Source organism: Cottoperca gobio, chromosome 15 (assembly GCF_900634415.1).
Source record: "Cottoperca gobio chromosome 15, fCotGob3.1, whole genome shotgun sequence".
In the NCBI taxonomy this organism is placed as follows: Eukaryota; Metazoa; Chordata; class Actinopteri; order Perciformes; family Bovichtidae; genus Cottoperca; species Cottoperca gobio.
The window spans coordinates 17,995,957-18,009,673 of NC_041369.1; the positions used below are offsets into that span (position 1 = coordinate 17,995,957).

At 38.3% G+C, this 13,717-nt stretch overlaps 1 protein-coding gene across 2 annotated transcripts in view; it reads left to right on the plus strand.

Annotated features, from left to right (window-relative positions):
- ccser2a (coiled-coil serine-rich protein 2a) overlaps positions 1 to 13,717 on the plus strand; it is a 48,265-nt gene that overhangs the window by 18,897 nt on the left and 15,651 nt on the right. For both annotated transcript variants that reach the window (XM_029449282.1, XM_029449283.1), the window contains exons 4-8: positions 7,187 to 7,280; positions 10,006 to 10,114; positions 10,263 to 10,443; positions 12,375 to 12,440; positions 12,566 to 12,682. In XM_029449282.1, coding sequence (XP_029305142.1) covers positions 7,187 to 7,280; positions 10,006 to 10,114; positions 10,263 to 10,443; positions 12,375 to 12,440; positions 12,566 to 12,682 — 567 coding nt within the window. The remainder of the gene's footprint in view (positions 1 to 7,186; positions 7,281 to 10,005; positions 10,115 to 10,262; positions 10,444 to 12,374; positions 12,441 to 12,565; positions 12,683 to 13,717) is intronic.

The window sequence follows — 13,717 nt, forward strand, 5'->3', positions numbered from 1 at the left end:
AGGATGTTTGTTGAAACGGTTTCAGAAGGATGGAATTAGTAGTTTTTGTTTGTGTTGTGCTAGTGGATTGCCTTATATTGTTAAGTACATACATTTTGTCTCCCCTCTGTACAAGGACTTACCAAATATTAGGTCCACCTTCTATAAAATATAATTTAATAAAACGTAACTCAAAGCAACAGATCTCTTCCAGATTCTCACCAACCACATTAACCGTCCCAAATATAGTCTGCATTGTATTCACATTACATGGTCATCACTCTGTATCGTCAGGTTCCAGGTTTCCTCTTAACATGAACATAAAGTTTATGGTCTTATTTAAATGGATAAATAACTTTGAGAGTTAGTCAAACTAAGTGTTATGGTACGTGTTTTGAAGTGCTCTAATTAAAAAACAAAAAATTGTCCCTCCTCGCAGCATGAAACCGTGCATGGAAAAGGGCTGCAGGCTGCTGGCTGTCATTTGCTTTATTTTAGCAGTTTGGTTCTCCTGTAGATGTTTTACCCATTTCCCTTTCTGTGTATCAACCAAACTCCTGGTGGTTCTGTAATCCTTTAGTTTCTCCCTTTTGCTTCCTCAAAGCTGCAGAGTTACCGCTGCCTCTTATCCCTGATTTTATTTATTTTGCCTCTAATTTTAAGGCTTTTGTGGAGCCAGGTTGAGACGAGTCAATTCATTAGTGTTTAAATGAGTGAGGTGCTTAACCCTTTTGTCTGCCGAGTGCTTAGACATTTATAGAACATGCTGCCAGTGAACCAGCTATGCTGTTGCATTAATGAGGCTTATAGCTCACCTGCTTTTGTTTGTTTTGTTTGACAGCAGCAGCCCTTTAAGGAAAACAATATATTTTTTTGTGCACCCCTTTTGGTGCAGTAAGTGCTTTCAATAGAGACCATCACAAACCACTTGTGACAACAGCATTCTGAGTCATTCCCAAAATGACTGCCTATACTTCCATCATTATCCTTCATGATGTCCTTTAGTTTCCGACCACAGTCGAGACTATTACTTTACTACCGATCATTAACATGCTGCCTTTTATAACCACTTCGACTCTCAACTGTCATACTTACTGTAAATCTTGAATTAGATGCTTATTGGCCGTGAGAGATAAAGGTAATAATATATTAGCTGTTTGGCAACATAAACGCAAAACCATTTCGACTGATTTGGTTGATAAGTATAATCGGTGTATTGACAATATTTCTTTGCAGTTACATGATTTGCCATGACAGAGTCCACACAGTGCATATGTAATGTTTTACAGTAGCATTTGCTCTAGTTTGTTGTTGCTTAAATGTTATGAATGAGAATATTATATTTTTATTTCTGAGCGTAATCTCTAACTAAAGTTTAATTTTAGACTTGATCCACAACTTGCCTGTGCAAAGCACAACAGAACAGACATCAACTGTTAATAGAAAGGATATCGACATTTCTAGCAATATTTGTCTGGTGGGGGTGTAACGGTACACGGAAGTCACAGTTCGGTTCATACCCGGGTTTAGGAGTCACGGCTCAGTGCGAATTTAGTTCATGTGGAAAATGACTTTTCATTTATTTTGAGCAGACAGTAGTACAAGTGTCAAAGACGTACAAAGTCCTCTTGCTTTGGACTGCCAACATGGATGCACTATTTTCATTATGAAAATAAGGAACATTTCAAACACCGCACGAACATTGTACAAACAATTTCCCAAAATGCAACAGGTCACAATAGCTGCAAAAACAAAACAAAAAAGCTGTAAAACTAAAAGCATCTCTTATTCTGTGACATTGAAAATACAACATACAGGTTGCTTTCTCCTCGTCCCATTTCTGGAAGGCTTTTACTGTGTAACATCAAAGTGTTGGGGTTCATTATCTTTAACTTGCTGTAACATTGAGAAAGACAAAAAGTATGAGCGTCTTGTCAGCTGCATGGTTACAGCGCATGTCATATAGCCGCAACGCCTTGGGACCTTTTGTTGCATGTCACACCCCTCTCTCCCCCCTGATTCCAGTCTGTCCTAAGCGGTCATCAGTCTAATGAAGGAGACAAATGCCAATAAAAAGATACACATTTTGACACATTTATTATGTGAGCCACGACACAGAAGTAAGAAATGTTGTGTTTTTTTCCCTCCATATTTTTCTCCAGCCTTTATTTGAAACTGGTCAGTATGTGTTTCCGTACGTTTGAGATATTGCCAATACCAGTTTCTGTTGACAGTTTGTGGTATACTAATTTACCTTCGCTTAAGGCAGCCCTCCCACTACACTGACGGGGTTCCTATTATTATAGCCACAATTGAAAGGGAAGAGAATAGAAGAAAAATCAATCTAAAAACAAATTCATTATTTTATAAATGCTTGTATTCTGTATTATTGTTTATGAACCCTTAATTTGGTGTCATTCTTTGGATGTTCAGACTCCAACCACTCATTCATTTCTCAAACACGCAAAGCTCACAGCAGACGCCTAATTATCCCATAAAACCAAAGAGAGCAATAAGGCTTTTACAGTGGGTGCACTGGATTATCCTATATTTCACACATTTTACAATGGTTATATTCAGTAAGTGAAAAAAAAGGGTCTTATTTCAAGAGCTGCAAATTAGTCTGGTAAATGGATTACAATGACATCTGGAAATGATTGGGGCAGAGGACATATCCTCCATCAAAATCACAAGAGAGTCCCGAGATATTGAGTATAAGAAGTTATACTGTTAAGTACGGGTGGTAATGTCACACAAGAGAGAGAGACACACACACACACACACACACACACACACACACACACACACACACACACACACACACACACAGCTGAGCTGTATTATTTCAGCATTTCTCAGGACATTATAATGGAAAGTATTTGACCTTCAGAAAACGAATGATCCTGGAAAAAGTGTGTTTTATGTTGATTTCGAGCCGTCGTCTCTTCATAGAGTCACTCAACTGAGATTTCATTACAACCTAACATAAAGGTACTGGGTTGAAAAGAGCTTACATCTCGTGAGACAAAAGAGAAGAGAAAGACCCGTCTGAGTGCAGCCAGGCCAAAGACTTCTCCCTGGCACTTATTGATTTGACATTCTAACCTAACACTATAGTTTGCAGTTTTTTGAACGGAAAATCAGCGGCCAACTTTGCCTTTCTTGCCTGATTGTGTGCCATGATGCAAATTTATATTCAGCTCACAAAAAGCAAATGTTTACCAGACACCCCAAAAAGAAACTCTCAAAGAAAGCAATGAGTAGAGTTGAGGTTCCTGTAATGAGCTTTTATTTTGCTCTGCAAGTTTGTTGTGCTGACACCTAGGTCATTTGTGGGCAAACTGTCAAAACTTCCCCAGTGATTTATTTAAGGTTTTAATCAGCGTCTGATCCAGTCGTGTTTGTTGGAAGATTCAGAGTGTGCCATGAAGCTCAGTACGTTGGAAGACCTTCCCGAGGCTGTTACTGAATGCTGCTCATGCTGCAGGGTTTGGATTGATTTGAGCATGTCTGCTTGTCAAAGATGGATCGAAAATGTATATGTCATAAGTCAAATTCATATACTCATTCCCTGAGTGAGAACAGGCGCAACAGCTACAATTGAATTGACTCAAAGCTGCTGTTCTGATGCATTTTAATAAGCGCTCTTAACAGATTGACCTGGCAGTCGAACCCGAGGGTCCACAACTCATTCAATATTTGGGATTTATTATTACGCTCTTCATGATGAGATGAATTTGAATCATTTATATTTAGTTATTTAAATTGTATGATAGTTGTGTCGTAGAATAGATTTTCTCTCCGCACTTCATCAAAGTAACTAATTACATTTGATTACTTTTTGAACAAATTTTAAACCTAAACATAAACCAGGCAGTGTAACCCCGGCAACAGTACTCACCACTGATTACCGTCAAACATTTATTAAAAGTTCCTCAAAGAAAGTTTAATTAGGATGGACCATAATGAATATTATATTCCACATATCACCACAGAATACATTCAGATGTAATCACCAACATTTTGTTAAGTAACTCTAATTTAATAACGTATTTTTTTCTATGTAACTAATTACAATTACATTTATTGTGTCCTTTTAATAAATATTCTGTTACATGTAACTAGTTACTCCCTAACACTGTCAATACACTACTATAGGACTGGAAGTTATAGGATACATGGTGGCTGTGTTCCGGGTGGTGGAGTAGGTTGGTGTTTTAATCCCTGTCCTTGAGCAATGCTTACTCCTGATGTGTCTACAGTATGTGAGAAGATTGTAAGACAATACATTGGAAGGAAATCCTAAATGTAACTCACAATACAATACGTTTCTCACTATAATGATGCAGGCGATTCTGCAATATGTCGCAAGCAATCATTTATGATGCTTCTGTATCTGTAACTGAACAGAAAGAGAACCTTCAAAGTGCAACATTATTATTTGTAACTTTTCTTTTTGCACAATTTTATAAACAACTGTGATGAAACTACGTGTAATAATGAACACGGAGTCGGAAAAGATGTCTCCACTGGATGTGTTTTGACTGAATTTTCTGACGGAACTGATACGATTTCATTAGAACCACTCCAGCCCATAGTCTTATTTAGAGGCCTATTTTGTAGTGTTTTTACACGCCTAAGTGTAGGACGCTGTACTAAGAGGTGAGTTTGGTCACACTGGCACATGCATGCAGTGTAAACACGGATGGAGGACTCGTAGCTGCTGCTCTTTTGCCTCTTTAGTTGTGTGGCTGGCTGGTGCGCTGTATAGAGGGTCTGCAAGTCTTTTTTAACACAGGTGAACTGTCAGACAGCTGAAAAGATCTGGAGTTCATATGTCTTGGAGCCAAGGAACAATGTAGGACTGATACCCTGGTACTGTATCGCAGGATCGCAAGTCTGATGTCAGTATATTTCACCAGAACTGTGAGTGTAGGCTGTTTCCGAAAAAGAGCATCCCCCAGTGAAACTGCTGTAGATAGATGGATATGCAGTATGGATGGATAGATATACATTATATATATATATATATATATATATATATATATATATATATATATATATATATATATATATATATATATATATATATAGATATAGATATAGATATATAGATATAGATATATATATATATATATATATATATATATATATATATAGATATATATATATATAGATATATATATATATATATACAGTATAGATATACAATATAGATAGATATACAGTATACAATATAGATAGATATACAGTATACAATATAGATAGATATACAGTATACATATACAGTGTAGATGGATAGATAGATATACAGTATATAGATAGATAAATAGATATAAAGTATAGATATATATATACAGTATAGATAGATATACAGTATATAGATAGATAAATAGATATACAGTATATAGATAGATATACAGTATATAGATAGATAAATAGATATACAGTATATAGATAGATAAATAGATATACAGTATATAGATAGATAAATGGATATACAGTATAGATGGATATACATTATATATATACAGTATAGATATACAATATAGATAGATATACAGTATATAGATAGATAAATAGATATACAGTATATATATATATATATATATATATATATATATATATATATATATATATATATATATATATATATATATATATCTCAGTGTAGATGGATAGATAGATTTAATCATATTGAACATTTACTCTGGTTAAATAGATATTTAAAAGATGTATCATGAATCATGATATTGTTTTATCAACTTTCTAACCTCCTGTATTAAAATCTTTATATTCAGACTGCGGGAGTAATAAAAGTGGAGAGAAGATGGCAACAGGGCGGAGGAGAAAAGAGAGACATAAAGAGGAAGTGCGAGTGAATAAAAACGGATGAGACAGGTTGATTTACACATGGAGTCTTCAAACAACAAAGGTTTCACCCATATCTTGGTTGACAGTATTTTGAGGGCTATAGAAGTAAGCGTTGTTTGTTGTATTTCCTTCCTTTCCGTTCTTCATTAAGTCTGAAACACTGAGTACCAGCCAGTAATCGTGCAACACATGAGATTTACTATAATGAGTCATTTTATGCTTGTGTCTTTTATTCAAAGCCCTGTCAATTTAGTTTCATAAAGCACAAAATTGCCTCGAAAAAAAAGGTTTGAACTATTGATTCAGTCCTTTTTACTTTTGAGTATGCTTTGAATTATTCGCTAGACAGCGGCGCAGCAGTCAGACTAACTGCATATTCCGAGGCTGTAATGAGAAGTGTTTTTGTTGGCTTTTCAAAATGTTCGGTATTATCGTTCATAATTGAGTGATATTTTCCCAGAAGTCTGTTGTGTTATCTGTGTCTGTAATGTGTTGTAGGGAAATATTTGCGCTGTTGAGTTGAGACAATCATGTGAAACCGTATCAAAGAAAAATGTAATTAACAATTTATTGCTTTATAAATTGTGATTGTTAGTGACAAAATTAATCAATTACAGGGAATACAAATAATTATTAATATATAGTTAATTGACAATTTTATTTGATAAAAGTAATAATAATATAACCTATATTAAGTTTCACAAAGGCAGTGCTTATGGAATGATTACATTAGATTACATTGTAGAGGTGTTCCTGCCCTTGTGATGATTTACATAGTTGCTACGTTTCCCAGTAGAGAATGAATAAGAGTTCTATATATCACAGCATAAATTAAACCTTTTGTGTGCTAACAATTTATGGTTTTTATATAATATAATATGGGTTAGTAGCAACTAAAAGCTGCTTAAGCGCTGTTGGAAGACATTGCTAATGCCAGACCAAGGACAGAAGGATCCCGATTTATGTAAAAAAACATTATTTATGTGAACATCCATTTCTGGCTAATTATAGGATTACAAATTGGTTTTATGTGCAACAATGTGACAAAAAAATATGCTTTCAATGCTTTATTATTCGCAGGAAATTACTGCATCTGTATATTTGTGTATATTGTTTTGTTTCTGAATGTATGAATGTGACGTACATATTACACTGGTGTATTAATATTTCTCTCCCAGCAGTTGGTCTTGCAGAACAAAAACACTTTTGCCCAGAGGAAAAAAAAATTATATAATGACTCTAATGCATTCATAATGTGCCTATAATGTACCCGTAATGTCATCTAATGCCTTACAATGAAGTGATTGTAACCTGAGATGTTTGTGTGTCACAGGATATCCTGAACAACCTGGACCCTCGGGGAACAGGAGAGTTGGACGATGATGACCTCATGCTGGATGTGGATCTCCCAGAGGATGGCTTGCATGGTCAGCACACGCACACGCACACGCACACACACACACACACACACACACACACACACACACACACACACACACACTTGTGAGGTTATTCTATGGCCATTAGAGATGCTTTAGTTTCATTGGCTGGAGATTGTACATTACTTTAGTGTAAATGAACACCTCCAGCCAAACTGCTCTGATCATAATTGTAAATGAATGCCATAACCATGGTCTGAGCATTTTAATTCCAACAATATCCTTTTATGCCAATGGCTTGAATAGAAAGAATCCCGTCTTGCTTCTGCAACGTCCATAACAATCTTTTGATGGACACCTTGTTCTTTATTATGTGCTGTTACTCTTCTAATAACTGTTTGCTAAAGAGTTATTTAATTCCAACTCCACCACTGCCACACAACTATCCTTGTATGACAGGTAGGCAGCTGACTGTTTTGTATGAACAGATGCCCACACACTTGCGTATGCACAGTGCATACTGTACATAGGCTCAGAAGATCAGGGGTTACTTTTGATTGCATTGACAGCAGCAGTGTTAGCATCATTAGTTTAATAGCTTACTATTCCACATAAAGCCACCCGCTCCCTTCTTGATATCATATCTATTGCAGTCTTCAGTGTTTGCTCTTATTTTCACCTTTTGAATGTAATCAGTTGCCAATCTTATTGGAATAGAGTAAGCTTAGCTTCTTTGTAGGTGTTAAAGGTAATCAGGTCACAATATATTACCACGTAATAATAATATTGTTGGCAACGTTATTATGGATTCATTGTTTAGTGTTCAGGAGACACAGAACAAGGGAAGGGAGATGGAAAGAAGGGTTGAGGAATATTGACCTCACCTATGAAATATGATGAATTCTAGGAAGCGCTATCAAAGTGCTATTCGTGGCTAATGCATAGGGCACATGCAAGTATATGCAGAGGCACAATCACACGCATCCATCCACATGTACACACAGTTTCCATTTTATTAGGTACACGTTGCATTGCAGTGCAGCAGCTCAGCAGTAAATCCTACCTTTTTTTTTATGAAGTTATTTATTAGTGTTTCTAATATTTAGTCTGCTGTCATTGATATAAACTAGATCCTCCTAAATGACTAACATTAGATCAACACCTGTCTAAAACCGCTGTAAATAAAAACTGAACATTACAACTTTCATGATGGGAGAATTTATTGCAGGCCTGTTTCATTAGACTGCCTTAGTTTACGCGAGGTGTTCCTAATAAACTTTCATCTGGGTATACATTACTGAGGCAGCTTTACACCTCTGTTGTCTTTCTTTAGTCTGTAAACAGTGATCTCCTTGTTTTTTTTAAGAGGGAGCAGAATGTGTTGTTCACTCCAGAGGAATGTGAACTGGAGTGTCGTCCCGTCCTACTCCTTTTTCGGGGAGCAGCCATATTTATAGCGCTCTGTGTCATGGCTAGTGCGAGTGTCATGAGAGTCAGAGTGAAAGCAAGAGAAGCTGAAGAGTCCAGTTAGACCCAGCCCACAGGGCAGGCCCTGAGACACGGGGTAGGGAAGGGTGTTCCCTCCCTCCCAAAGACACCCTGATCCTGCCACAGAGCAGGAAGAGAGGAAGTGAGAAAGAGGAGTAACAAAAAGGGAAGGGTAGAAGGGCCCTCCATTTAATATTTTTATTCAGTTGCCGGGTCCTGTGACAGAAGAGAGGCCACAGCTTCTCTCACTTTCCTGCCTCAGCTGGTGCCTTACTAACTCGGACACAAAGCAGCCACCTCAGCTGCTCTCTCCCCACCACCACAGTCATTTTCTCCCCAGATCCAGTTTCTAGGGAGTTCCCAGAAAAACAAGACTGTCAACAAAGACAGAACCAGACAGGGTAGGAGCTGGGTTGACTTTCTCTCACTGGCCCTTTAACTGCTCACCAGCTGACTGGACAAGTCTTTATTTCTCTCCACTCTCCGGCTGAGTTTTTTCTGTCTTTTTTTGTGGATTTCTTTTTCCTCCCCCAAGTTGGAATTTATTCCAGTTGTATTACTTTTTAGAGGAGCTTTTCTGAGCTGAAAAGAAGTTACTGAGAGCGCTGAAGTTTCCTGGAATGTAGCAGGGCACAGTCAGGCTCTGCTCCTGTGCTGTGTAGTGACTTTCAAGGTAAAGTATTTCTACCAGCACTGCTGCATTCCTTGCATCGGGTCTTTCAATCTACCCGTAATTCTTTATCTCTCTTTGTTCATTTTCTCCCAGTCTATAGACAATCTGGAATATAGAAATCCAAGGGTCCTTTTGATTTCCTGGGGGTCACGCTCTGTTAGTTGTCAATTTTGTTGTGGTCACAGTTCATTTCACAGCTATATGCTATTGAGTGTTGCCAAGTACGGTGTCCTTTTACCTCCTTGAAAATGTAATGGCCTGTCACTGTGTGTGTGCGGGTGCGTGTTTGCATTTGAGAGAAATGGAGAATGAGGTGGATCAGATCATGATTTATATGCAGATATTCGAGATAGAGTATCTGAAATAGACACAGCCGTATTCATTACCACGAGATATGAAAAATGAAACTCACAGTCTCGCATTTTGTGTGCGTGTGTGTTTACCTTGGCGTGGTAGTAAAAGACAAACTAGCAGAGAAAAATGGAGCGAAACAAATAATAACCTTTGCAAAATACTGCTTGTCTTCAGCCACAATGTAGCTGTTTCCTTTCAACAAATATATAAGTGGAAACAGAAACGGAAACAACTGTGCTCTAAATTTGTCCTATATAGACGCTGACAGGATGTCCCACTTTGAGCGCTCGGAGAGGGCCGGTCGGCAAGGCCAGCGACGTAATCACCACCGCTGGAGTGGACCAGATCACTTCTACAATGATAGCAGGTTGGTGAGGCCTGGAAGAATAAAACATATTGCCTGAAAAGAAGTAAAAAGTAAAGACACCAAACCAACATCATTTTGTTTTTGTCTGCCGGACTTTCTGTGACCGTTTCTCTCCTTTCCCCCCTTTTTTTTTTTATCTCTTTCTAAGGCCCCATGTTGTGCAGCACTACGATGCACTCAGGGCTTCCAGGATTTCTTCACGGTCCATCCCCTCTGAAGGAAGGCAGCATGGCTACATGGCGATGCTGGATGAACTCACACTCGAACACGCGACTCAGGACTGCAGCTCGCTCAAGAACCAGCTGCTCCGACTCAAAACGCTACTACAGGTTCGAGCCACAATTGCAAAAGATGACGCACAAACTTGTAATCTTGCATGAACCAAAACGGCAACACATACACATGTATACATGCACAAACGGAGACAAGTGTTCAGTATGCACTGAAAACTCTGTGACTCTTAGACAAATGTTTGTCATCGTTCTAATAGTGTTGCATCACCTTTTTGAATATGTTGCACATGCAGATAATGTCGCCACTCCCACGCTTTTATTTTGGTCTCATAAATAATTAGTGTGAACTGTGTTAATTTTGGGATTTTTGGGTCTGATGCTTTTCTCTATTAAATGCAGCTTTATATTAGTTTAGTGGTAGTTTGAATAATCTTCTTAAGTTTGCCAGGAGTGGCTACACTACATCGTCCTCAGGTGTTCTGACAAGTGTTTTCTGACAAAACTAAGTACTAGTCTTACTTTGTAATGTGCTTCCACTTTAAGTATTTAATTGTTGTTAAATGTTTAATTACATCGGTTTAATAAATCCTGTCATCACACAGAGCTGCTGCCCTATACAGAGATACTGTATATAAACAAAATAAGATGTTAAGACTGATGTTAAAAGGTAAAGAGATAGGGAGGTGGTTTTAATATGCTGCACCAGTGCGATGGCAATCTTTTCAAGTTATTAGATTCTCTAGGCCTCCGTCTCTTTAAATGCACAGTTTGTGTGATTTGTGATTGCATGTTTGCCTGCATATATTCATGTATATATCTTTGCTCGTGAGAAAATGATCACTTAATAGATCTTTATTTTGTCAGTCTGAAAAAGAGGAGGGGGGGGGAGGACAGGGAAGGAGAGGAGAGAATTAAAAGATGTCAGCTATAGAAATGTGCTCTTGCATATGAGATGCACACACACACACACACACAACCCACGCTCCTACAAAACACACAACCCTATTTTGGAAATCGCTGAAATGCACAGAGCCACAAGCTCTTCACAATGCACACTGCGTAAAAAGGAAATTATCTTGAATGCCTCCACTCAATTTACCATCCACGGCATAAAGACTGCTACTGCGTTTGCATTTAAAGCTAATGTCTCCTTCCGATGTGCTCATTGTGCTCACTGCAATTAGTCAAACTCTTTGGCTGCATAGCCTCAAGAGAGAAAATATTTCTGCCCATTAGTAACTCTGTTCTTAATTGTGTTTTAGTATGATGTTAAGCTCAAGGCAGTGACTGTAAAATGAGCCTCAAGCCGTGCTGAATCATAATTGATCTTTGCTTTATTGTGCGAACAGTCAGACATCCAGACTTGCTGGTTCTAACTCAATTAAACTACCTGACCTGAACAAGGAGCAGGTGAAATGTAGTGTTGAAATGACAAGTACTGAAAGTTCATCACAATTTGATGATTTTACAATTTCTTAATTAATTTTTGAATTTGTTCCAAATGTTTGCTGGCTATAACTTTTCAAATGTAAAGATTGACTTTCTGTATTTTCCCAACCCTTCCCCCCCCCATTTCAATAATATTTGTGTGAGTCTTGGATAGATAAAATCTGCAGTTTCGAGACTCTGATAACCTGTGATTGGCGTTTATTCTTGGCATTGTAATCATCACACACTTAATCAAACAGTAATTGGTAAAATAATCAAAATAATGTAATTGGAGTGTTGCATTGAATATTCTGTTGATTGCTGCACTTATTTCAGAAGCCTCTACAATTTCTTTTTATTCTCTATGAATTAAATGTAATGAATGTTCAAAAGCGCTCTCAGCTCCGTCTTATCTAACATCAGTGGCTGACAGTTCAGGGTCAGCAGAGTATATATGCTAAGGAGTAAAGTTATTCCACTGTAGCAAAAATATTGCTCTCGAGGCATGCCTAAGGCAATTGTCATTGATCCAGCTCTGTGTGTGTGTGTGTGTGTGTGTGTGTGTGTGTGTGTGTGTGTGTGTGTGTGTGTGTTTCCAGCTTGAGGACACGGACTCTCCAGCAGATGTTCCTGAAGAGATTGAAGACAATTCCACTGCATCACAGGTAAGAAACTTTACCTCAGGTGTGTAACAGTGATTGTTTGGATATTCTTCTTTATTTTTCTCTAGTTTCCTTTTCTGAAGTAGTGCGCTACTGCTACACTGTACTGTATGTGTGCGTGTTTTCAGTTGAAGGAGCTGATTAAAGAAGTGCAGGTGCTCAGAGAGGAGCTGAGGAGTCGAGACAGGACCATTGCTCAGCTCACATTGCAGTGCCAACAGCTCCAACATCAGCGGGAACAAATGGTGAGTTGTTGTGTACACGACTGATACTGATAGTGAAAAGGCGACTGTATGCTATATGGGGGGTAAATATAGTTGCAGTGAAGCCATTCAATTGCAGGAATACATTGTCCCCCTGTCTTATATTTGGGTCTCTGACTGACATTGTGTAGGTAGGGCATGCACATCCAAAACACTTCTTCAGGTGCTGGATCAAAAGGACTGGAAACATAGTTTTCTACAAACGGCATCACGCTACGCTTTGTAGCATATTGAGTGTCATGAAAACACACAGTGTGACGCATGTACAGATTTAGTCAGTAAAGACATACTGTAGTACCTTTCATGGTAGGAGGGAGATCTGCTTCTGCTCAATATGTTGCTGGACTCCCACGTGCATTCCAGTCTGTGTATTTGCACGATTACGACTGCCTACCAATAACCTCCGTTCTGTTCAGCTGGCTCCATCTCCACTCTAACATTCATTAGTGTCTTGACCAGGATCGCTTGTTAGCAACCGTATGCATGGCTGACATTATTCAAATCCCTGTCGTATCGAGAAATACCAAAATGTCAAAGCGAGGTCTGTCCGCCAGCCTCCCTGCCGCATACTATCCCTCCAATTAGAATTAGCACCCACCCACAGCAAGTTCTTCAGCTGAGCACAACATTGTTGCACTCTCGCCCCACAACAAGCACAGAGAGTAAGAAAAAGCTAGGACATATTTCCAGGTCTGTGCCTGACATTAATGAGCGTAGAGTCTGAAAGAGTGAAAATGTTGAAAGAAGATAAGAGGGTAACCGAGGTGTTTACTCTGCTGACTGTCTGGAAGCGTTATGTGGGCACCCGAAGTTAGGTTAGAGGAATGCTAAAGCTGGTTCTTGTTCTCACGGCCTCTGATGTCCCTTCACAACACAATTGAACAGCAATGAAGGCAAAAATAAAAAAAGAGGTTGGGATCACTTTAATGTGCCTGCATTTTTGGTTGTGAGGAAATACCAATTAGACCAACACTGGTTCAGATTGTAGTTCACATGATATCTAGAATTAGAAAGTCA